This window comes from Notamacropus eugenii, chromosome 7 (assembly GCF_028372415.1).
Source record: "Notamacropus eugenii isolate mMacEug1 chromosome 7, mMacEug1.pri_v2, whole genome shotgun sequence".
Classification (NCBI taxonomy): Eukaryota; Metazoa; Chordata; class Mammalia; order Diprotodontia; family Macropodidae; genus Notamacropus; species Notamacropus eugenii.
The window spans coordinates 131,485,775-131,512,982 of NC_092878.1; the positions used below are offsets into that span (position 1 = coordinate 131,485,775).

The window sequence follows — 27,208 nt, forward strand, 5'->3', positions numbered from 1 at the left end:
GTGGAACAAGATCACTTCTGAGACCCCTTCTAATTCTTGATTCTATGATTCTCTGCTTTTGGAGCGAGAGAGTTCAGAAAGGAAGAAGCTAGAGGTGGAGATTAGTTTTTAGATGAGCTGTAGATTGGATGGAAAGAAAAGAAAGATGAAATCTTTGCATCATATTGCACTGATCATGAAAAGTGCTGTATACTTCTTCAGGACTTGTATTATTTTTTCCTTTATGTATTTGTAGCCAATGGCTCTTTGAGTAGTCTTTAGGCAGCATTTAAAATTGAAGATTTTGGTTTGTTTAAATTATCTTCCTAGCCTCACTTTTCAGTAGACAGGAATAGATGATAACAGACAGAAATAGATGATAAGACAGATGAAATTCAGCAATAAACACTTGGTGTAGTTATAGGGCAAATTATTTTAGACTTGAGATAATAATTTTAGAACTGTAAGAGCTCTCATGATTCATTTAACCTAACCCCCTCATTTTAGAGATTAGCTAATGGAAGCCCAGAAGGCTAAAGGATGTATTAAAGTCAAATATTGGCTCATGTGGAGAACCTGCAATAACTTATTAAGTTTTTCCCTCTATTTAAACACTGGGAGAGTGATGCTAACAATAATTATGACACTGCTTTGTGGAGCTTACAATTGAGTAAATTTATCTACATTGCTTTTTCCATTTATCCGTTGTTACTCCACTCACTGATAGAAGTAACCAGCGTACGTCCCGTCCTAGCTCCTAATTGATACAGTTTTTTCTACTGTCAAATGTTTGTTAGAAATGTGTCAGCAATTTCAACTTTGCATCTCTGTGAAGGTGGATATCAGGGTAGCTGGTTAACTTTATTTCTTTATTTCCCTTGCTAAAGATTGTTGCTTAGTTCTTCAGTTTTCAGTTCAGCATTTGTTTTTGTTGTGTGTAACGTACTGTGCTAGATTCTACAGATAGGAATAAACAGAAGTTTCTACCCAAGACACTTACTATCAAGAGATGTGGAGGGTTATATCTATTTTTTTATACCATGTCTCTGTTTGCATTATTAATGGTAACCTCAGATTCCGAAAATTTTCGAGAACTGTTCTAGCTGCTTCAGTAGAGACTTGTTACTACGGTATAGGAGGAAACCCTGGATTTGGAGTCAGAAGATCTAGGTCCAGTCCTAGCACCTGTATGACCTTGGTCAAGTCATTTCCCCTCTTTGGCCTTAAGTTTGCTGGTATGTAAAACGGACTAGAGAATTGCTCTTCCAGTACTGAAATATGTCAGAAAGTATGACCTTTACGTTGTTGACAGCTAATATATGAAAAAACAAAATTTGAGTTAGAGTGCTCTGTGTTCCCCTCTCACTCATATCTTGGAAGTCATCTGTAAATGGAATGTTCTGCATCTAGAGGACTTTGGGCATATATTGTGGGACAGCTGATAAAATTACTGGTGTGATGTCTGTAGTAAATGGGATAGAGACAAGGACTGGGCCTTTGATGTCATTGCTGTGGGAAACTTCCCTGATGAGCAAAAGGTAAAGATGCAGGACAATAGTTAGTGGGGATGGAAGGATCAAGTGAGTTTTTAGGATGGGGGGCTGTAGACAATAGGCAGTGAGCTTAGTAGAGAAGGAGAGATTGAAAGTAAGTGAAAGACTTGCGTTGGGGAAGACAGGGCATTCTGTTGGAGGAGACAGGATAGAATAAGATCACTTGAACAGAGTAAGCCTTGGTAAAGTAAGGACACTTTATCACATTAGACAGAGGTGGAGGAAGAGAGTGGCAGAAGGCATCTGAATGATAGGAGGTGAGGAAGAGGGAGCCCACAGTGATTGGCCTCATTTTTCCTGTGAAATAAGCCACAAGGCTCTCAGAGAGGGTTGGGATTGGAGCAGTCATGTGAGGTTTGAGGAGGGATGAAAGTAGAATTGTCTAGCAATAGTGAGGGCCCAGTTGAGGTTGTGTGACCTAAAATATTTCACTTGATTCAATACCAAGCTCATTTGTTTTATAAATCTTATCTTTCTAGCTGAAATGAATTTTTCTCCTAAAAGTTTTCTTATAATACTTTATCTGGTTCTTTCCTTTACCTTTATTAGATTTAGACTGTAAGGTCTTAAAATTTTCACCTTCATGGTCTTGCCCATCATAGATATTTAAAACATTTAATTTAACACATAGTTATTATAAAGCTATGTGTTTTATTTATTTAGCCAAGAAGAGTGTTTTGAATTGTGTCCAAACATGATGATAATTTTTTTAAATTTAATTTTATTATTTTTAACGTTTTACAATCACTTCCATAAAATTAAGATTTTATTCCCCCACACACATACCCCCCCACTACCCCCCTCCCTCCCCATGACAGCATACAATTCTGTATAGGTTCTACATATACTTTCCTATTGAGTATGTTTTCACTATAGTCATGCTGTGTAGTCGAACTAAAATAAATGGAAGAAATCATATAACAAATCAAAACGTAGTACACAAAAACACACACACACAAACATGATCTGCTACATTCTGCGAATGACTTCCATATTTCTTTCTCTGAGTGTGGAAGGCATTTTGCCTTAGAAAACCACCATTGGGATTTTTTTTTTTAACAAGTTCTTGCGTTATTACAAAATTCCAAGTCTACCAGAAAAAGCTCTTGCACAGTGTGGTCGTTGCTGTGCACAAAGTTCTCCTGGTTCTGCTCCTTTCACTCAAGCATCAGATCATATAAGTCCTTCTAGGCCTTTCTGAAGTCTTCTTGTTCATCATTTCTTATGGCACAATAGTACTCCATTACATTCATATACCATAATTTATTCAGCCATTCCCCAGTTGATGGGCATCCCCTTGACTTCCAGTTTTTGGCAGCTACAAAGAGTGCTGCTATAAATATTTTTGTACACGTGGGACCCTTTCTCTAGTAGCGATATTGCTGGGTCAAAGGGTATGCACATTTTTGTAGCCCTTTGGACGTAGTTCCAAATTGCTCTCCAGAATGGTTGGATGAGCTCACAGCTCCACCAGCAATGAATTAGTGTTCCAACTCTCCCACATCCTCTCCAGCATTTATCATTTTCTTGTTCTGTCATGTTTGCCTATCTTATAGGTATGATGTGGTACCTCAGAGTTGTTTTGATTTGCATCTCTCTAATCAATAGTGATTTAGAGCATTTCTTCATATGATTATAGATATCTTTAGTTTCTTCATCTGAAAATTGCCTGTTCATGTCATTTGACCATTTATCAATTGGGGAATGACTTCTTTAGTTATACATTTGAGTCAGTTCTCTATATATTCTAGAAATGAGGCCTTTATCCCTGAGCTTCGCCATAAAAATTCTTTCCCAGTTTACTACATCCCTCCGAATTTTGGTTGCATTGGGTTTGGTTGTGCAAAAACTTTTCAGTTTAATGTAATCAAAATTAGATGATAATTTTTTTTGAAATAAGTTTTTATTGATGTCTTTTACATCGCTATCATTTTCCCCAGTATCTCCCCCCTCCAGATTTTAGCAGATGGAGGGTAGCTGTTCTAATTCATCAAAAACATACTTTTTGCCTGTAATTATTTAACATTATTGAGGTAGAAATGCTTCTGAAAAGTATTTTTTGCATTTGAAGTTAGTATGGACATTTAGATCTGTAAGATTATTTCTCATGGGTATTGTCTTTGCCTACAATTAGATCCATACTTTTGTCAGGTAAATAGTAGTTCTGTGGTTCATGGTCAGAGCAACCTGACCTCATGGACACACTTAACATGTCTTACTATTCAGAAATTTTTTTTTTCTCCCAAAAGGATATTTTTATTAAAATATGTATATCAATAACCTGGAAAATAAATGGCATTGTAGAGCATGTTTTTTTTTCTGACCTTGTTTTTTAAACTTTGAAAATTAGAAATTTCAAGTTGCCCTGAATCCCCTTGTTCCTTAGGTGGTTGTTAACAGTGTTAAAGCAAATGAGCAGATGGTGTCTTCAGTTCAGGCCCTCATGAGTTCCCGTGGGTTTAATTATCATCTTTTTGTATGACTACCATAACTATATATACAATCTTAATCTCTCTCTTCAGCTCCATTCTCACATCATCAACTGCCTACTGGACATTTCAAACTAGGTGTTCCACCCATCTCCAATTCAATACGTTCAAAGTAATTATTAGTATCTCTGCCAAAATCCACTCCTCTTGCAAACATTCCCATTACTACTGAGGTCACCATGATCCTTCTCACCTTGCCTCATTTAACTCCTCACTCTACGCATCTAATCAGTTGCTAAGTTCTATGGTTTTCCCTTCTATAACATCTCTGTCTCCAAATTGGAACATTTCCCTGCCTCATCTTTTCCCTCTCTAATCCATTTTCCAAAGTTGGCCAAGCAATGTCACTAAAGCACAGGTATGACAATTATCAACCATGTTCTAAAACTCCAAAAGCTGTCTATTACTTCTAGTAGCAAAAATAAATTGTGTGGTATTTAAAGTCCTTCACAGCCTGGCCCCAATCTACCTTTCCCACTTTGATCCTGTATATATCTTATATGTAGATATATGTTTGTATGTTTCTCCCCATTAGATTATAAAGTCCTTGATGACAAGAACTGTTTTTATCTTTCAGTGCTACCTCCTTAATAAATACTTGCTGACATGTGTTATGTCACTTCTGGTACTCTTATTATTCAGTTAATTTATTGTTCTATACAGTACTCCATTTCCCATCTCTGTCTTTGGATTGACTCTCCTCTATGTCTGGAAAGAATTCCCTTCTCAAATAAGATTCTTTAATTTCCTTCATGACTTAGTTCGTAGTATGACCATAAAACTTTTCTTAGCACCCTGCCCAAAGCTAGTGCTCTCCCCCTCAAACCATCTTGTATCTATTCTGTATGTGTACATATGTGCACATATTCCCTAGTAGAACAACCTTGAAAGCAGAGATTGTTGCCCTTATGTCTCTGTATCCCCACAGTCTAGCACAATGCCTGACAACAGTAGGTACTTAATGCTTGTTGACTGATATAGGACACAAGTAATGGTATATTTTCAAGGAGGACTACTGGACTACTTGATTTTGAGAGGTTGTAGAAAAAGTTGGGCAAGGACAAAAAGTTTTCAGGTATGGAGAAGAAATTAGAAGGATTGTTTCACTCTCACCTGCTCAAAGATAGGTGAATGAGGGTGGAGTTGTTGACTCCAGGGGAACTTGGAATGGCCAAATAAGAAGATCAAACAAGAATAAATGAAAAAACAGATAAAGATGTAATGAACCCACTCAGCAGTTTCTGTATCTTTCTCCAGTAGCACTTGGGAGCTTGCAAATAGGGGAGAAAGTATATGTAGAAGTGGTCCAAGGTGGAAACACAAGAAAGCAAGGGTTTCCAAAGAGGAAAGATGACAAGTGTCTTTGAAATGGGTGACTGTGGGCAAGACTGTCAAAAGAGTGAAGTGAGAACAGAGGTGAAAGCTAGGTGGAAGAGAGACTGGTGATCACGATGAAGTGAGGGGGTGGGGCAGAGGGAGGGGTGTAGCTGAAGATGAGAAAACGTCAGGGGCTCACTTGCACTCCAGATTCTTCACTTTTCTGCTAAGTAACAAGAATTATGTCCCAAGCATTGTGCTAAGCATGGGGGTTACCCAAGGAGCTCACTATCCAAGGGGGGAAAGCAACATGCAAATAACCAGCAAAAAGGTAAATGGAAGGTAATCTCAGAAGGAAGGAACTTGAAGTGGGAGGAGAAAGGGAAAACGCCTCCTGCAGAAGGTGGGAACTGTGCTGAGTCCTGAAGAAAGCTAAGAGGTGGAGGTGAGGAAGAAGAGCATTGTTTTCTATCAGTTCTAGCTGCTGAAGAAGGGGCAGAATGGCATGTGGGCCAGTGTCTGGGTCAGAGTGTATGTGTAAGAACGCCAGGAAGGGACGAAGGGGCAAAGTGGTGAAAGGCTTTAAATGCCAAACAGACCATTTTATATTGTTGCTGGGTGTAAAACTGAACCACTTCAGTTTACCAAATAGTAGAGTAACATCCCTGCTACATAATAATAACAGCTTTTAATAAATGCTTGTCAACTGACCTTATTTTGACAACAAAAAGTAGAGGAAAGACTTGAGACAAGACCAAGTAGAAGGGCACAAAAATGTCTAGATTTGAGGTACTAAAGGATGCATGAAGGTGAGGGCTAAGTGAGGAGAAAGAAGAGAATGTATGTAAGATGTTGGAAAAGTAGAAATGACAGGAATTCATGACAGATTTATAAGTGCAGGGAGTGACAGTAAAGAGCTGAAGAGCAGGTTGAGAGGATGGTAGTACCCTTTTGAACAGTAGGAAAATTGGGGAAAGGAGGAGCAATTGAGAAGAAAGTGATTCTGTTTTAGATGTCTAAATTAGTTGAATTTGAATTTGAGATGCTTATGAGATATTCAAAAGGTAGTTGGAGGTGTAAGACTAGAGCTCAGGAGAGATTAGAGCTAGATAAATAGACAAATAAATAAAGAAATCTTCATAGAGATGATGAACTGCCATGGGAGCTGATAAGATCACCCAGTGAGACAGTATAGAAGAAGAAGAGGAACAGGGGCACATGAGGAAACAGACCCAGAGAAGCTAATTGATTTGCCTGAGGTCAGACACATCAATCAATAAGCATTTATTAAGTTGCCCCTGTGCCAGATGGTGGGGGATACAAAAAACAACCTGCCTGCAAGCAAGTTACATTCTAGTGGGAGAGAAAACATACAAATAAATGTGTGCATGTGTGTACATATGAACTCATTCATATATATTATGTATATATACAATGTATTGTACATATATATAGAGAAGAGGATACAAGATAAACTGTGGGGATAAGGCTTTATCAGAAAATTGAAACATCAGAAGCAGATAGTACAGAAAGCACTATTAGAAATAAAAAAGGTGGCAATGAAGCTCAGTTTACAGGAAATCAGCAATTCTAAGTTGTGGAAGGAGCAAGAACATGGGAACTTGATAAGATTTTAAGTGGCAGTGTCAGGATTTGAGCCCAGGTCTTGCCTCCAATTCCAGATCCAGTGCCCTTTCCATTGTACCATATTCTGGACGTGGATGGTGATATCAGATATGACCATCCCTGTGTATTAACTGAATCAATTAGGAGCTAGGATGGCAAGCAAGCAGAGAAGAAATGGATGGCAGGATTTAAGGAACTGAGACCTCAAGGTGTTAGAAAGGAATGAGAATATTGGAGTCAAGGAGAGGTAACTTTGTGAAGAGAGAAAGATTAGGGAAAACACCTGGGATGTCAGTAGATGAAAGCCAGCAAGAATCCAGGATTATTACTATATCCTCAAGGATGATGTCATTTTATCCCACCATCGTATTTAGACAGTGTGGTCTAATGGATAGAGCAAGCTTCAAAGCCCAGAAGCCCTAGTCCAGTCTCTAACATCCTGGGTGTGTGACCATGGGCAATCCACTTCACATCTCAGTACAAAGAAGGTACTAACCAGCACTGGTGGAGGGAGTTTTGCACACCAGTGTTAAAGGCCAGCTTTGTACAGAAAGCCCTTTTCGGTGATTTTTAGCACTATAACATTTTTGTCTCACCTTTAATCCTCCTATTTACTGTCCTTGGGACAGCTAGGTGACTTAGTAGAGAAGTCAGGAAGAACTAAGCTCAAATGTGGCCTCAGCCACTTAGTAACTGTGACTCTGGGCAAGTCACTTCACTCTGTTTGCCTCAGTTGTAAAATGAGCTGACCAAGAAAATGGCTAACCACTCCAGTATCTGCCAAGAAAACTTGAAACAGGGTCATGAGGAGTTGAAGAGTTGGACATGACTAAGATCAACTAAAGAACAAAATGACTGTGTGATTCTTAGGGCTAAGCAAGCTGTTAGGGGTTTTTTATTTACTCTTTTTCTTGCCTCATAAACAGGAGGTGCTAAAGAACGATTACCTTTTTATTAAGGTTTGGAAGAAATAGAGTAAGCATTTATGGCTTGGAGTTAGTGTGTTTTCTAGCTTTTCATACAACTTCCTTTTTGGACTTGGGAGTTCGATCTGCTCAGACTTTGGTACTGACTAGGTATGATGTTAAGCAAGTTACTTAGCCAGTGGGCATCCCTGTTCTCATACTAAATGTTATTTTAGTTTCTTGCTATAAAATTATCGTTTTGCAACATAGGATTGGATATATAATATGAAGTTTCTCTACTACTAATTCAATAGACAGTGGAACTTGTAGTGTTTGTGTGACCCACTTTTGGATATAAATGTATATTACATATATGGGATCTGTACATCATCTTAAATATTGAATGATCATTTTTACGGGGGGGTGCTATGATTTTATCTGTCTAGGGATCTCTCAGTGAGAAAAATTAACTATACATAATACCCATTTATAGTCTTAGAAAGTTACTTGGGAAATCTAGAGATTACGTGTGCTGTGTGTGTCACAGGTGAGAACTCCAGGTATCATGATTCAAAGATAAGCCTTGTCCATTATTCCATTTTGCCTTTCATTAATGATTTTTAAAATTTCCTTGAAAATACCGTTGCTGCCATTGTGGTTTTTATATGTACTTTAATCTTGTTTACAAAACAATACTTAGTGGAACCCTTAGCACAGTATGTTTTATGTTGACTCACCTATGAAAGTATTTAAATATACTTTTTGTCTCTGTATTTTTATTTTCATTTGCAGTTCTTCCTATGCTAAGATCTAGTAATTTAACTGAAAATGAATTAATCTTACAAAGTAGATAAAATGATTTCATATCTTCACAGTGATGTGGCGCATCTTTGCTTTTTTGTGCTGGTCAGGTCACTTGATGTTAGTGAATGATTAATTTTTGTTAATTATCTCCCATAAGCCATTAGTCTGCATAACAGTTCTAATTTCCAGAATATGATTATAACTCTAACTTTTTCAGAGTGTTAAAGACTAAGCAACGTCTTAGGTTTAGGATCTTTTACAACAGAGAAGCTTTTATCTATTTCACTTCTGTGGTTACATTCAAATATAAGCTAGCCTACAGTTCAGATACAGTAGTCTTCTTTTGATGAGTGTCATCCGAATTCCCTTTGCTAAAAGGGGAAATTAATGTCCTCTCCCATTTGGTACTGCCAAACTGCCTGTGAAGAGGCCATATTAGAGAACCAGATCATAGAACCCTGAAACCTTAAAGTTGGGAGTGACTTTAGCAGTCATCTATTCTAGCCCTTCCTATTAGCACGTTAAGAATTTACAGTTTAGGGAACAGGCCCACTGAGTAAGGTTAAGTGGCTTGCTAAAAGTCACACAATTTTAACTGGATACATTATTCTAGAATCCATATTTCCCAGTCCCAAACCTGTATCCTTTTCACTCCCATAACTGCCTCATTTAAACCACAGTAGTGCATCTGTAGTCTTCTAGGTAGTCCTGGAGACCCTCCACATTCACATAATTTGCCTTTTGTGTTGTCACAACCACCTCCTCTCTAAGTAATGACTTAATAGCTCTTTGTTTTTGACTAAGCTCTTAGGGTTACAGAGCTCTTGGAAAAGCTTGGAATAATGGGTGTGGCCACCTGCAGCTAAAATTTGCTTAGTTCAGGTATTTTGTTTTCTGGCAGTTTGGGGGCATCTGGGAGGGCTATAGCTGGGAGCCAGTTTGACAAAGCTCCCCCTCTTAGCATGGCCTTACTTAGTGTTCATCATTCAGGACATTGTTTCTCCCTTTTGCATAGATAAGATACCCTCCATTTTTGGTTTGTGCTGCTTCACTTGGGTGTAGCTGCTTGAAATTCATCGCTCTGCTCAGATGCTGTCCCCAAAATGACGGTTTTCTTGATCTTGTCCCATCCAGGTTGTCAGTATAGTATGCTCTCCCTCCTAAAATCACTTTGTATTTATTTTATCTGTATGCCTACTGGATTGGGCTCCGTTCTCTGCACCCTCTGTACAATACTTCCCCTCACCCACCTCCACCCCAGCCCCTTTAGAATCAGGTCCTTAAGGGTAAAGAAGGCTTCTTTTTTTGTCTTTATTACTTGTTGTGTGCATAGGTGGGAGGGGGGTGATGGCTTTAAGTGTTTGTTGAATTGAATTTCGAATTTATATAAATTGTCCATGAAGGGTTAAATTTACTATTATTCACATTTTAAGTTGGTTAAAGTTGGTTAAGTTGGTTCTAGCTCTATACCTAGAAATCTGCTCTGTTTTGTTTGTTTTTTGTTTTTTTTTTAAGGGGAGGAAGGTGTACAGTATGGAGAAAGGTAGCAGATACTTTCCAAATAGAGTACGAAATCTACTTTAACCAGTTACAAAAACATGGGTTGTGTAGAGCTTCCGCTATTTTGAATAGCCCAAGCTAAAAAAGTATTTTTATAATCTCATCTGGCCTCTCAGCAGCTGTTTTGAACATTAGCAAAAAGCAAAACCACAACTTAATTTTGGCCTTTTTTTCATTAGCAAGTACTGATAATACTTGGGCTCTGCTGTGAATATACAGTTCTTAATGTCTCTCAACTTGGATACTTAAATGGATCTGTGATCTCATTGATTCTAGATTTCACTTCATAATGTCTATAGTAAAGGTTTTGTAGAAATCTTAGCAAACTCTAGAAACTGATATTTTGAGGTGGTTTCTTGAATTTATATTGGTTGGTCAGATTGGGATTTAGGTGAGAAGCAGGAAGAAATGTTTCATTGTGAAAAGCACATTGGACTTAGAGTTAGAACTGAGTATGAGTATCTAGTAGCTGATGGGCCTTTTGGGATTTGTATTTGGTTTGGGCTAGATGATCCTTCCAGCCTTTGACATTCTATGATGCTATGAAAATGAAGATTTTATGTTGTAAATTGACTGGTGTTAAAAAATGCTTGGGTGTAGTGCCTTTTGTGACTTGTGTTGGGTTTATGGGACAAAAAGAAAGGATGAATTTATATACTAAAATAGACAAATCAAAAGAAAGAGATGAAGGGAAAAATAGGACATAAAATAAAGGATTTCCTGAATTAATCAGCCCTCTCCAGTTTAAAAGTTTTTGTTAAAATACAGTATCTTGCTTATTATCAAATTATAAAAAATAAAGATGCTTGTCTGCAACCATTGTCGGGAAATTAAAAAACCTGAATTAACTGAGCTTTAAGTTTTGACAGAGGAAGTGAGGCAGGGAGCATATATCCTCCTGATCAAAGAGACATTGGTCCCATGTTGGTCAGCTTGAAACAAATTGATGCTACCTGGTTGGATGGAAGACTTATTAGCCTCTTCTGAGGTAGGGAAGCCTGTACAACTGGCCTTCTCTATAGTGTTCATAAACAGGATGGTGCCTATACTCTGTTTTTGTACTTTCTTACCCTAGAATTTTTAGTATTTTAGCAAGCATTTCCCTCAAAAAGATGTTAAAATGTATTTTGATGTTCAAAGGGCCATGCTTCAGATAAATAGAAAATTCAATGATGCAGATCCCAAAGAGCATCCTGGCTCTTGCTATGTAATCTTAGCCTTTTCTTTTTACACACATGGAGCTTCCACTGCCCAGTTACAGTAGTTAGTGGGGTCCAAAGTTTTCTAGGCCTCCCCTTTTTTTTTAAATCCAGGAGACCATGAAAGGTTTTGCCTTTGGTTATACAAAAACCAACTACCATCAGATGACTGCAGAAGACCACGGTTCGCAAAGGAAAGCCCCCTTCTTTACCTGCTCTATTGGTGTTCCCCATTGGAACACCTGCTCTTTATGCTCTTTATTCTATTCCAGAATTCAGCACCTTAGACACGTATGACTCTGGCCCAGTCCTGGAGACTGATAATACTTCAGTGTCTTCGTAGGGCCCTTGCAGCTTTAAATTTGTAACCCAGTGGTCATGCTATATTAGTTAAGAGAAATCTCTGTCTTATGTTTGTAAATCAAAAAAGACCTTTATCATGACTTATAAGCTAAAATGGTTGTCACTTCAGTTTTCTTGTGAAATCAGGCTTAAAGACAATCTCCACTGTGATGTTTAAATACTTGACCTTTTGCAGAAGTCTCTTGAAGCTTCATAAGTCACTCATGAGCCTCTTTGTCCTTCTCTAATTAAATTTTCTTTTCCTCAAGCACCAATATTCAAGTTGAATTTTAAAAATAGCCATAGTTTTTATTGCGAGTTTTTTGTGATTTAATGAATGGTTACAGCAGTGTTTGTATTTTTTTCATTTCTTATATATAGTAAATATCTTAGCTAGATTATGGATTAAATAGGACTTTTTGGAAACCTAACCACCATAACATTGTTTCTTTGGGAAAATGTGTTGGTTATTCAAAATAGCTGATTTAGAGGTGAACTTTGGAATATATAACCCATTTACAATTTCCTGGGTACTGCATTACATGATGTGGAGCTTCCTAAATCCTGAACATAATAATTTATCCTTTTATTATTAATTCATGGTCACCATTTTGAAAATGGTGTACTTGTGCTTGCTTGCTGCAGGTATTATTTGTAACTGGGTAGTGGTGGGACATAGTTGGCCATCATTCCTCTATGGGCTTTGCACACCACATTATTAGAGAATCTCTTGGGCTTAGCACAGTTTCTAACAAATGTCTTTTCATCTAGGAATAGACTGATTTTGTTTCTTTGGTAAAACCGTTTAGGGGATGGAGTGTGTTCAGAAATTTACTGGGAAAAGGACCCATATGTACAAAAGTATTTATACCTGCTCTTTTGTAGTGGCACAGAATTGGAAACTGAAGAGGATACCCATCCATTGGGGAATGTCTGAACATGTTATATTGTATGATTGTGATGAAATACATACTACTGTACTATAAGAAATGATGAAAGGGACAGTTTCATAAGAATCTGGATTTATATGAACTGATACAAAGTTCACTTATATAAACTGAACAAGAAGCAGAACAGTCTACACAGTAACAGATCATCAGCTGTGAAAGATGTAACTGCTCTGATCAATACAATAATCCACATCAGTTCTAAAGGACTCACGTTGAAAAGTGCTAGACACTTCAGATAGGAAAAGAGATGAACTGAGTGTATGTTGAAGCATGCTTTTTTCCTCTTTATTTTTCTTGCTTTTTTTTTCCTGCAACTTGGCTCAGGTGGAAATGTGTTTTGTATAACTATATGTTTAATGGAGATCATATTTTTGCCTTCTCACTTGAGTGAGGGGGGCTTAGGACTGAGATCTTGTGATCTTGTGGTTCTCTTCTTATGTGAATCTGGTAAAATAAATATAGTTTAGAAACCTTAGTTTTGAGGTGGAACTTTGACATAGATGAAGAGGTCACAGGGAAGGGGGTTGGCAGTTTTCATTGTAAGGAAGGAAGAATAAATAAGAACTGAGAATTTGGGAGACATAAGATGTTGGTGAGGTGCCATAGTAGAAGGTTTGGGGGCATTGGAGAGCACCATAGGTGCCAAGAGGTAGAAGAGCAGTATGGAAATGAAGGGGTTTCAAGGACAAAATTTGCAGTTTTGCTTATAGCAGAAAACTATTGTTTACTCTCTTTTGTGATATGCTTAAGTCCTGTAATTTCTGTTTTAGTAGAGAAGCAACCAAGTGCAGTTTGGGAACTAATTTAATCCTTATTGGAAATCAACTGGCCTCTACTCATTCTGTAAATGAGGAAATGGTCTCAGATATGAAGTAACTTGCCATATGTCATGCAGATAGTGACTTCGGATTTGAATGACTCCATTGTCCTGTCTCATTTTGTTATAAATAGAAATGCAAGTTTTGCTATCTAAATGTCCTTTAATTCTTCCTCATACAGAAGACTCCAGTGTACCAGAAACTCCAGAGCCTGAAAGAAAGTCAGAGGTGTCATATTTCAGGAATCAAAAAGGAATACAGTTTATTGATTTATCTTCTGATAGCGAAGATTTTGGCTCCCCAAATTGTTCCAATAGAAATGAAGATGAAAAGTCTTCAGGAGAACCAGTGATTATAGTGTAAGTAGAGTGTTTTATTTTCAGTCCCCTTTTTGAATGACATTTATGAATGATCCATGTGTCATACTTGTCCATCTTTCTTTTAGTTTGGCCATTCCTTGGTTTAAGATAAATCTTAGACCAAATTTCACTTTTTTTTTTTTTTAAATTATAGACTGCATTTTCTTACCTCACCCAGGCTGCAAATACAGAGGCCACTCATGGGTCCACTAGTAATCCACGTTGGAGCTTTGACTTCCTCTTTTTCTGACATGGGCCCTCTCTCGTTTCCTAAGGCAACCTAATGGCCCTCTATTCCTAGGGACTTTCTCATATTGATGCCACATATAGTGAGGACACTCCATCAGCCTAATCTACTGCAGCTCATAACTCCTGATTTTGAGAGATACATACCATCCTCAGCCATTCTGATAGCTGGAATTGCAGGTGCAATTCCAGCTACAAGTTTGACTTTTTAGGGTAGTTTCGCGCGTATAGTCTCTGAAGAAATTTAACTTATAAGTAAATTTCATATTTAGTTAGCTTGAACATTATAGATACTTATTTTACTCTGTGTGTGTAAAATAAGCATTGTAATAGGCATTCTCTAGCAAAGTGTCAAAGTGATAAAGCATTTGTACTCATTTGAATTAATTGGGCGGGGGTGTATACACAGACACACATTTTGTTGATATTTTTGTGTGCTTTATATGTAGACTAGGATATCCCTTCAGCTGAAAAGCTAGGTTTGTCAATAGAACTTTTCATGTCCATTGAATAATTTTTATTAGACTATTAAATATAATCTCAATGATTATTTGTAAAAAAAAAATACTATAGTAAGAATACTTAGATAAGGAAGTATTTCTATATGGAGAAAAGTTTTCAATTGTGAAATCTGATATTTGGGGATAATTTGTTACTTAAGTTTTTTAAAAAATTAATTAGTCTGCTTTGTATATTCAAATGAAAATTACAAAATACAAAAAAAAAAAGACTTGTTATTTTTTACTTTTTCTGTAATAGATATTAGTTTGTTGGCCTGAGGATATCATATAAGAATAACAGACCCCAAGAATTGGACTTAGCTTTGACGGGGCAGAATAGCTGTCACAGGAAAAGAAATGATGGCAATCTTTTGGCCAAAAGGTTTTTTATTGCCTTATTTTTGTAGGATGGTTGTCTTGTTTTGCATTTGACATGATATAAGCAAATCTGATTTCCATAAAGAAACCTAATATATTGGGAAATGTTCCTGACCCAGTATTTGATGCTTTCTCTTTAGAAACTACTTCAGATATCACATTTAATCCATCACGCATTTTATATCTATATAACCAGTTGATTTGGCAAAAAGAAATAAGATGACCTATGGTTGTTTTAAGAATGAAGATGCATGTGGCAAATAACAGGTGAAAAGTCAGCGGACCTTGGTGGCCTCTTGTTAAACAATGAGTTTAGACCACATGAGCTCCGGGATTCTTCCAAAGTGCTAATGTTCTAATGTTCTTTGGTTCTTTTGTGGTTGTGCTATCACACCCCTCGTTCCCCCTTCCCCTCCATGCAGGCATAATGTCTTTCCTTTTGTCAGTGATTCCCAATGAAATGGCCATTCAGAGTGAGCATTTGAACCAATCTGGAAATCTTCAGTCACTTAGACTTTACTCATCTGGTGCCATCATAGTCTCTCTGAAGCACTAGGACAGGAAGCATTTTATATGGAGAACTTGAGGGGAAGGTTCCTGCATGCAGGTCAAATTGCATAGTCCTCATCTTCTTCCTCTCCTACACTTCTAAAGTTCTAAGGTTTTCAGAGGGAAAGAAGATGGAGAGAGAAGACAAGGCAGACTTCTGTAGGCCTCATTCACTAGTCCTCCTAGATGGGCAAATTGAGTCAATTTCAGTAGTATGTATGTGGGAAATGCTGATTTATACACTTAACTGTTCATTTATGAAAACATTCTTACTACATTTCTGGTAAGTAAAGACTGATTTTAATAGTGGCAAAAAAAAAAAGAACTTTTTTATATTTTATGGAATGCATTATAGGGAAAATTCTCATTTCTTCAACTCCTATTGCCTTCCCTTTCAAACCCTTAACTATTTTACAGATATTTGTATTTATTCTCAGTGTGCCTATAATTATCCTTGTTGTCTCCCCCATTCGCTTGTTTCATTGTACCTCCAGCACCTGGCACAGTGCCTGGCACGTAGTAGTCCATTAATAAATACTTGTTGATTATTCAAAGTAGCACTTTTAATGAATAGAAATGTCTTTTCTCCTGAAAATGATGCCAGTTCGGAGCAATCTGAAGATGAACAGACTGAAGAATATCCTGATATGACACAAAGAAATGATGATATCTCAGAATTGGAAGACCTTAAAGATGCAAAGCTTCAGACTCTGAAGGAACTATTTCCACAAGGAAGTGACAGTGATTTAATTAAGGTAACAATTAGTTTACTTGGGGAAAAAAGGTTTTCTCCCATGATTCTGTTAGAGATTGTTGCTAACCATTTTAAAATATCTTATATTTGGGGAAGCACACAATAAAATTTATTAACTTTCATATTTTGAACAAATATTGCATACCATCACGTAATTATATAATGTATTATTGTAACACATAATACAATATGCTGAAATAATAAATGCCAATAATTTACTTGTCTAGAGGTAAAAATCTCATGTTATATAGACCTGGGTGGGTGATATAATCCCAAGTATTTTTGGCTTTTGAATATTGTTGTTCTTTGGTGCAGTTCTGTGATTTCACTGATGTAAGAAAAACCTAGTGAAAAAACACCAGCCATGGACTTAGATCAGTGACATATATCTCGGAGCACTGAGGGGCTTAGTGACAGTTGCACTGTCTCTCACGTATTGGCATGGTGATTTCATTACATAGGTGCCCCTCATTAGACAAGTCATTTCACTTCTCTGGGCTTCAGTTTCCTTATCTGTACGCTGATGACATCAGACTAGATTCCATCTTCCATTTCAAATGTTGTGATAACTAGAAATCAGGGGCAGCTAGGTGGTGCAGTGCATAGAGCACCAGTGCAGGAGTCAGGAGGACCTGAGTTCAAATCTCACCTCAGACACTTGACACTCACAAGCTGTGTGACCTTGGGCAAGTCACTTAACCCCAATTGCCTCATCCTGGGTCATCTTCAGTCATCCTGAAGAATATCTGGTCACTGGATTCAGATGGCTCTGGAGGAGAAGTGAGGCTGGAGACCTGCACAGCCCTCCCTCACTCAAAACAAAGTCAAGTGCAAGTCATGTCATTATTTCTCTGATGGCGTAGTCTTCGACAACGAAGGACGAACACACACACTAGGAATCAATATATTTTAATAAGCAAGAGTTAATACAAGTGTATCTCACATTTTAAGAAAAAGTGAAAATCATAATGAAGTCTGTGAAGCAGGGAATATGTATTGCAATGTAGTTGGGGAAAGCCCTGACTCTGGACTCCGAGAACTTAGACTTGACTGCCTCTTTTTTTCTGTGTGACCCTGGAGAAGATTCTTTACTTCTTTCCTCTTTATTCTTCATATCTAGGACAATGGTGGAGCTGATGTGGAAGGTGTCAAAGCTTGCCAAGATGACATTTAAGTCTCCTTGAAGCCCAAAAGTCTTTTGATTCTCTGTTGTATATTATTTGGATCCCTGTTACTGTAACTGTTCACCAGTGTTATCTTACCGCTGGCCCTGAGAATAATGGCACAGTGATTAGTAATAGGAGTGTTGTTGTTTAGGTAGCCTCCTTCTTGTCTTTGGTCTTTTCTACGGCAAGTTAGGGGTGCTGTAGCTATTTGATGGTGCAGTAGTGACTCAGAGGCAGCCAGCTGAAGACTCCAAAGTCAATTTCTGCATGAGCTCCAGCTTCCTTTATGATGAATGTGTTGGAAAACAACAGTACAAAGCATAATAAAGGTCCAGGTCTCCTCTTGTGCTGCCTTGCTAAGGTTTTATATTGGTTCATTAGGGGAATTTGTTTTCCATTTCTGGTTTTATACTTTGTTGATAGAAAAATAGACTTTAGTGGATGAAATTTTAGTTCACATAGGCTTTTTCAGGCATGTTTTATTCTTACAGTGGTAATTCTGGTTTTTGGGTGATTGATGCATATCTATAATCTGGATTGTTTTATCACTCATTAAGACAGTTTCCTTAAAGTACTCTTTATTTTAAAGAGGAGATAATGTACATGATGAAGGTGGCCAGTCATTTATGGAGGCAGCAAGATGGTGTAGTGGATAAAGAGCTGGACCTGGAGTTAGGAAGATCAGAGTTCAGATCCTGTCTCGGACACCAGCCATGTGACTCTAGGCAAGTCCCTCAATCTCTGACGGCCTGAGCTACTTCATCTGGAAAACTATACTTCCTGCTTCTTTCTCCCTTGATTTTAGGATCAAGTGAGATAATTGTGAAGGACTTTGCAAACTTCTGAGTGCTAAGCAATTCCAGCTGTTATGTTAATGTTTTAGATGGGTGCATTTACTAAGTAACCTGTTTATCATAAGTGGCATTGGTAGATAAAGATCCACCTGGCCAAGTATCTTAGGAACTCTAGCTGCAGAATATTTAGAGAATATCATGGATTTATAGATTAATGGTTTATATACAATGATTAGTCATTCAACAAGAAAGCTTTTTATTTTTAACATTTTTAAACAAAATGCCATATACAGTAAAATAATTTGAGATACTTCTGAAGGACTTATGAAAAATGCTATCATCTCCAGAGAAAGAACAGGTGGACTCTGAATGCATTTTGAAGCATACTTTTTCTTTATTTTCTTATTTTTCTTGTTGGTTTTTTTTTTTTGGTTTTGGGTTTTTTTAGTCTGTGTTTTCTTTCACACCTTGACTAATGTGGAAATATGTTTGCATGACTGCACATGTATAACATATATCAAATTGCTTGCCTTCTTAATATGGGAGAAAGGGAAGGAGGAAGAGAATTTGGAACGCAAATTTTAAAAAAAATGTTAAAAATTGTTTTTACATATAATTGGGGAAAAATATTAAATCACGAAAAATACTATACATAAGTAGAAAATTACTCAATCTGAGACAACAGGAAATTTGACTTTTTAACTTTTGAAGTTGATAGATAAGGTGGGTAGGTTTCAATAGCTTTTAAAGGTATTTTAAAAGCTTGGGCTATGAGTTTGAAACAGAATTGATTATGCTTATAATAAAGAAAAACTGCCATGGGTTTTTTTTTTAATTTCTTATCTTTTTATTTCACCTTCATTTCCAAATATATCCTTTTCATCTCTCCTCCTGCATTCCCTAGAACAAAGAACAAAAAAGAAGGAAATGAAGCAGTTCTACAAGACTAGCATATTACTGGAATCTCATAGTCTAGTTAGTATTGCCTGGCTCTGCAAAGAAGAGTTGGGGCTTGTGCCATTAACATTTAGGACATGGGGAAGTACTTAAAACAAATCCTAGAGTTTGAACTAGTTGGGAAGAGATCAGAGCTTAAATTGGAATCTTGATTATCTCATTGTGTACAAAATAAACTGTAAGAATAAATAATCTTAATTTTAAAAAACTGCATGCCATTAATATTACTGAGGGAATAAAGAGAAAATCTAACATGTTGAATCTTTTAAAAGTCTAAATTTTAACTGTGATTTTAGAATCAGTTTAGTGTAGTGGAAAAACGCTTATTATCAAAGCAATCTTATGTGAAAAATTGGTATATTGAGATATTTAAATGATTAGGAAAATATATTACTGACTTTTTTCAGTGTGTGCTTGCGTGTGTGTGTGTGTGTGTGTAGATCCACACAATGCTTAAGCATGAAGCAGAAGCGTTTTGTTTGGGGGGTTTTGTTTTTAATACAGTAGAAAATTTCTCATGCTACCATAGTAGACAATTTGGCTTTTTAAGTTTTATGAAGGTAGTAGATAGTAAAGTGGGTAGTTTTTGAGGTTTTAGTGTTTTTGCCTCTCATTGTATGGCCCATCACTTGGCATAGTAGCACAATGTCTGGCATATAATCTGGTGCTTCCTAAATGCTTTAAGGACTGAATGACTTATTTTTGAACTTTTCTTCCCTCGCATTTTTGAAAAAGTGTCAGGAATGAGTAAACTCGAAGCTCTGGCTTATACTATATATCTTTATGCTTTTATCTCTCTGTGGTGCTTATTCTTTAAATATATCAAACTCTGTTACTTAATAAACTTGGCTTACAGTTTCTGCTTAATTGTCACAATTAACTTTTTCTCTTTTTTTATCAGTTGATTGAATCAACAAGCACAATGGATGGAGCAATAGCTGCTGCATTGCTGATGTTTGGTGAAGGTATGTCTTTTCTTGCTATTCAGTTGGGTCAGTTGATAAATTGTATAGGAATCAAGAGCCCTTCTCTGAAAGGATCTATCATGGCCAGCAGCTGCCATGTTTAGAATCCTGTTCAACTCCACTTCCTTCTACTTGTGGTTTCAGCTTTTGCTCTAAAACAAAACCTGTATATTTCTAGTTTTCCAAGAAGTCGTACTTATCCCATATCTCTAAAACTTTAGGGTGTTCTCAGAACAGTAATTTTGCATTTATTTATAATCAGTTTTCTGCTTTAAAAACAATTTGTCATTCTGTTATAAGAATTACTTTATTCTTGTAGTGTCATCTTTGGCTGTTAGTGATATAAGGGCTTTGGCACGTGAAAGCCTCAGTTCACACACACACACACACACACACACACACACACACACACGTTTCACTTTTTTATGCAGAAAGATGTAGATCAAAAGAAAATAATCTCATTGGATCATAGATTTAGAGGTAAGGATGCTAGGAGTCATCTAAATTAAACATATTTTACAGATGAGGAAATATGGGCTGAGGCCTAAAGAGGTTAAGTGACTTTCCAAGGTTGCATAGGTAAAATTCTTTCAGATGCTTGCCTTTTTTTGAGGTAGGGAGCGGGAAGGGAATTGGGTTTAAGTAACTTGCCCAGGGTCACACAACTAATAAGGGTCTGGCTGGCTTTGAGCTCAATTCCTCCTGACCCCAGTGCTGTATCCACTGTGCCACGTAGCCACCTCCAGATACTTATCTTTTAAAGCAAGCAAGGTGACCAAGGAACATCCAGGGTTATGTTTTATACTTTCATTGTATATATCTGCATTTCACATTGATGCTTCCCATAATGACCTTGAGACTCTGAAAAATCATCAGTCCCAGATTGTGTACTATTCTTGTTAAGTAAGGATAATGCACTTGACATTTTAAAAAGGTTTTAATGAATTGAAGTGAATCAAGCTTTTAAGCCTCAATGGGGCATTGTGGGCTGTATGATAAATTCCTTTAGATGTTGGGTCATCATAAACAAATTACATATATTATACCATTGATCTCAGGCAGTAATCATTGAGGATGCAAAGAAAGGGAAAAGATTGTTCCCCTGCTTTCAAGGAGCTCACTCACAGTATAACAGATGACAAGCAAACAATTGTGTCCAAACTGGATATACACAGTACATTGGAGATAATTACCAGAGAGAACACACTAGAGTTAAGGGGGGTTAGGAAAGGCTTCATGTAGACAGTAAGTTTTTAACTGTTTCCGAAAGGAAGCCAAGAGGTGGAAAGAAGGAGACAGCGAATTCCAGGTATAGAGGACAACTTGTGAAAATTCCAGGAGCTGTGTCTTATTCAAGGAGTAGTAAAGAGGCCAGTGTCACTGGTTCACAGATTATATGGGGGGAGAGAAAGTCCGAAAAGTCTAAGGGTGGGAAGATTGTAAGAAACTTTGAATGCCAAAGGATATTATATTTAATTTTGGAGTTTATAAGGAGTCGATGAGTTTATTGAGTAGGGGCTGACATGGTCAGTCCTGCGCTGGTGGAAAAACAAATTGGTGATGAGTAGAGGATGGACTAGAGTGGGGAGAGACTTGTGCCAAAGGAGTGCAGGCCCCAGACTATTGCAGTATCCAGGCGTGAGATGAAGGCCTGTACTGGGGTAGTGGTAGTGTGGGAGTAGAGAAGGGAGGCAGATATGAGATATATGATAAAGATAAAATCTGCAGCCCTTGACAGTGCATGTGACAGAGTGATGAATCAAGGATGACAACCTATGTAAGTGTAGGTAACTGAGAGAATGATGTCAACAATAATAGGAAAGTTAGTAAGAGAAGATTTTAGGGGAAAAAAAATAATGAGTTTAGTTTTGGGCAAGTTGAGACTACAGGACTCTTTGAACTTCAGGAAAGAGGCAGTTGGCAATGTGAGCCTGGAGGTCAGCAGAGAGGTTTGAGCTGTCTAAGAATTTGAGAATCATCAGTATAATTGAATTCATAGTTGCTGATGCAATGAAGTGAAAAAGTTGAGAAAAGGGCTCAGGATAGAGCTATGGGGGACCCTACGGTTATCATGCATGGCCTGGATGAAGATCCAGTGCAGGAGACAGAAGGGGTGGTCAGATAGATATGAGGAGAACCTGGGAAAAGGAGTGTCACAAAATCCTAGAGAGAAGAAAGTATAAAGGAGAAGAGAGAAGTCTCTTTGATAGCGTCAGGCAGTAGCAGAGGCTGCAGCAAGGTCAGGAAGGAAGAGGATTGAGAAAAGGCCATTAGATTGGCAATTGAAAGATTGTTAGTCATTTTCAGAGAGCAGTTTCATTTGAATGGTGAGGTCAGAAGCCAGAGAGTACAGAGTTAGAAGAAACTGAGAGGAAAGGGAGGAGAGCTGGAGGATGCATCAGGTGAAGGGTTTTTGAGCACAAGGGAGACACGGGCATGTTTTTAGGCAATAAGGAAGCAGCCAATCTACGCTGGTCGAAATGGAGCATAGCTTGAAAAGTGCTATTGTACCTTAGGTAGAGTGTCAGCATGAACCTCCTTGGGAGAAGAATACAGTTGACCATTATAGTGTAGTCATAAGTCTTCCACTTTAAGACCCAAAATTCATTAAATTTATAGGCTTATTCATACAATGAGATTAATTATGCCTTTTCTTTTTTAAGTAACACTATGATTTAGTTGCAGCAACTAGTTTTTTTTTAGTTTAGACAGAAGCACCAGAACTCAAATACAGAATAGAAAAAAGAAACATCATAAACTTACATACACAGTGAGAAAAGAAACACATGTCACATGCACAGCAGAACATAAGAGGATTCAAAATCTAAATAGCAGTAAGTGTTCTTTTTAAGAAAGCCTGTATGATAAATACTGTATGTTACGCTGAGAATTGTCCCATCTTTTCTTTGCTTCCTTGTAAGTTTTCTGTTGTTCTCTGCTGTGCACTTGTTACTTTGTAACCTCCCCTGCAGGCCACAATTACAGACATGTATACATATACATGCATATGTACGTAGTAAATACATCCATATGTACATATACAGACATGTACGTTCCATAGCAAATTCTGCACCTCATCTTTGTTTTTGTCTTTGTGTCTCTTATTTCCTCTCCCTCCTGACTCGTTTGCTTCTAATTGCTACTTCACCCTCCTGTTACTCACCTACCCCTCACAGCTAGTGTTTTAAAAATTCTGTACATGCTCATCTTTGACATTTTTATACTAAAATAATAACTTTGAATTTGTATATAGTACAGATTTTGCCTTTTAGCCATTTCTGTGTACTTGAGGAATTGGGCATCATAACATGAGCTAAACTACTCTGCGAGCAGATGTTTAAGGCGGTAAAATTCTTTATTAACAAAAATTACAGCTCTTGCTCTTTTTAGGCAAGAGTAAGCATGTCTAGGTGAATTGGCGTAAATCATCCGACTGGAGGCATGTTTTTTAGACATGGAAATGACACTGAACACCTGCCTTCTTGCCTCAACAAATATATTTCTTTTTATAAGAGGAATTCAGTAGATTAGGTGATGAAGAGGTGAATTGTCCTTTAGTAAATTTTCTTTGTATCACACAAAGATCAAGACTATAACTCAGGACATCAGTTAGGTTATTGTAGGAGCCTGTGATAGCCTTCAAAATTGTCATGGTATATTGAAATGAACACTGGATAATTCTATCAAGAGGCATTTGTTAAGTGCCTGCTATATACCAGGCACTGTGCTAAGTGCTAGGAATCGACAGAAATGCAAAAAAACATAACAAAACAAAAAAACCCGGTTTCTGATCTCAAGGAGCTCACAGTCTTATGGAAAAGACAACATACATTCAGGTTTTAGAGGTTAAAAGACCCAGGTTCTAGTGTTGATTGTGCTATGAGCTGTTATGACCTTGGCAAGTAAAAACAGGGGCCTTTGAGCCTGAGTTGAATAAGATCCCCTATAAATCAGAAGTTCTCTAGTCTGGTAAGAAATGTTATTGAATCAATAGTAGGGAATATACTTTTCCTTCTTTTAAGATTGCATTACAGGGCAGGGAAGGGTGGACCAGTTCTGTGACTATATTAGCAGTTCCTAGTGATTACATATGATTCTGAAAGTTGTTATATTAAAAAAAAATGCTTTAAAAATTTTACAGTTCATTTTCTTTAGATAATAATGCTGCAATATTTTTTAAATGTCATTTTTTTAAAAAGTCATCTATATCGCATTCTGCAAATTGTTCATTCAGCGTATTTCTTTCAGTTGTGAATTTTAATAGGAGATGACAGTTGGGCTATTAATAACCTTCCCTTTTTATTTTAACACGGCTCTTCTTTTTTAGCACAGCTGGGACTTGTGGCAGTCTTTGCCTTTATCAGGTGAAAGTGAAAACTTAGTTACACTATATGCAAAACAAGCATGACTCATAGAATTGTAGATAGCACTTATTAGCAAATTAAGATCTTTTTTTTCTGTCTTCAGCGATTCCTTATTGGTTGCATTACTCTGACCTTCGCTTTTGGAGTGAGCCTTTAGTATTTCTCTTAGTAATGACACCTCCCACCCCTGCTGAATGCAGCAACGTTCAGATGTCTTCTGTCCTAAAAGTCAAGTAAACCTTCCCTCTGCTGTATGATGCCTCTGATCTTGTTCGTGCTTCTAAGTTTTGAGGAGTTGATGCTTACTTCATTCTGCCCACTTCTGTTTTTTAAAATTTTCAATGTTGTTTATTTTTAGCATTTTTATCTTTAAATTTTAAGTTCCTAGTTCTTTCCCTCTCTCCCACTCCTTAACCCACCCGCTGAGAAGGCAAGCAATGTATCAGTAATCCATGTGAAATCATGCACAACATTTCGTATTAGCTATGTATTTTTTAAAGGACAAGAAAAATAGAGGAAATGACACATTATTTTGCACTCAGTTCATTAATTCTCTCTCTGGAAGTAGATGGCATGTTTTCTTGACTCCTTTGAAATTGTCTTGGATCATCATATTGAGTAGTACTAGTAGCCAAGTCTTTCACATTGATCATCATTACAGTGTCGCTGTTACTGCACACAGTGTTATCCTTGTCTTCTCACTTCACCTTGGCACCACTTCGCCTAGGTCTTGCCGTGTTCTTCTGTAATCTTTCCTCTCATCATTTCCCACAATACAGCAGTATGCCATCATAATCATATACCACAATTTGTTTAGCCATTTTCCAATTAATAAACATCCCCTCGGTTTGCAATTCTTTGCCACCACAAAAGTTGCTGCTATAAATATGTTTGTCCATATAGGTCCTTTTCCTTTTTCTTTGGTCGCTTAGGGGTACAGACCTAGTAGCGGTATTTCTGGGTCAAAGGGTATTGCACATTTTTATAGCCCTTTTGTACTTAGTTCCAAATTGTTCTCTAGGATGGTTGGACCACTCCAGTACTTCAGCAGTAGTTCATTAGTGTACATATTTTCCCCTCGTTCTCTCTAGCATTTGTCATTTCTGGTAGGTGTGAGGTAGTACCTTAGAGTTGTTTTAATTTGCCTTTCTTTAGTCAGTGTTGATTTTTTGAGCATTTTTTCATATGACTATAGCTTGATTTCTTCTGAAAACTGCCTCCTGATATCCTTTGATCATTTATTAATTGGGTAATAACTTATTTTTATACATTGGATCCATTTTTATACCTAGTACATATCTGAGAAATGAGGCTTTTATCAAAGAAACTTGTAAAATATTTTAGTATTACTTCATTTTCTAATGTAGTTTCTCAGATTCTCCCTTTTAAGTGGATTTATTTTTACTTTTGCTTTGTCTAAAATCATGATTGTTATGCCTGCCTTTTTTTTTTGTTCAGCTGAAGCATATTAGATTCTGCTCCAGCCTTTTATTTTAACTCTGTGTGTCTTTCTGTTTCAAGTGTGTCTTTTGTAAACAACATGTTGTTGTATTCTAGTTTGTAATCCATTCTGCTGTCTACTTGTTTGATGGATCAGAGCATCCCATTACCATTCACAGTTGCAGATTACTTTTTCCCTTTATCTCTTTTTCTTCCATTTCTTTTCTCACTCATCAGAAGTCTATTTTTCCTCTAACCATTGCCTCCCTTAACCTTTCATCCCTTTTTTATTTCCCCTTTTCTGTTCCCTTCCTCTCTCATCTCCCTTTTGGATAAATTACATTTCTGTTTCCACCTGGGTGTATATGTATAGTCTTTTCTCTTTGAGCCAATTCCATTGAGAATGAGGTTCAGATGTTACCCACTCCTCCCAACATTTTCTCCTCATTTTTGTGAGAAAATTTTCCCTATTTCACCTCACTTTATTCCTTTCTCCCAGTGCATCCCTCTTTCTCATCCCTTCATTATTTTGGAGATCATTCCAACATAATCGATTCGTATCCATGACCTCTATGTAAATTTCTCTTAACTACTCAATAATGATAAAATTCTTAGGAGTTACATTTATCATCTTTCCCATACAGGAATGCAAACAATTTAACTTTATTGTGATCCTTATGATTACACTTTCATGTTTGCCTTTTTATGCTTTACATGACTCTTGTGTTTGAATGTCAGATTTTCTATTTAACTTTGGTCTTTTCATCAGGAGTTCTTGAAAATCTTCTTTTTTATTTAGTGTCAATTTTTCTCCTGAGAAGGATTATACCCAGTTTTGCTGGGTGGGTTATACTTCATTGTAAATTATGCTCCTTAGCCTTCTGAAATATTATATTCCAAGTCATCCCCTTTCATTCCCCTTCTTTTACATGGAAGCCACTGAATTGTGTGTTTTCTGACTATAACTCCACAATATTTGAATTATTTCCTTCTGGCTGCTTGAAATATTTTCTCTTTGACCTGGGAACTCTGGAATTTGACTGTAATGTTCTGGGAATTTTCATTTTGCAGATACTTGATGGACTCTTTCAGTTTCTATTTTACCAACTGGTACTAGAATATTAGGGCAGTTTTCCTTGATAATTTTTGGATGTCTAGGCTCTTTCTGTGATCATGGCTTTCGTGTAGTCTAAT

At 37.1% G+C, this 27,208-nt stretch overlaps 1 protein-coding gene across 3 annotated transcripts in view; it reads left to right on the top strand.

Moving 5' to 3' along the window:
* Positions 1 to 27,208, top strand: part of SMARCAD1 (SNF2 related chromatin remodeling ATPase with DExD box 1) — an 81,545-nt gene that overhangs the window by 1,830 nt on the left and 52,507 nt on the right. For all 3 annotated transcript variants that reach the window (XM_072622914.1, XM_072622913.1, XM_072622915.1), the window contains 3 exons: positions 13,724 to 13,901; positions 16,179 to 16,329; positions 20,147 to 20,210. In XM_072622914.1, coding sequence (XP_072479015.1) covers positions 13,724 to 13,901; positions 16,179 to 16,329; positions 20,147 to 20,210 — 393 coding nt within the window. The remainder of the gene's footprint in view (positions 1 to 13,723; positions 13,902 to 16,178; positions 16,330 to 20,146; positions 20,211 to 27,208) is intronic.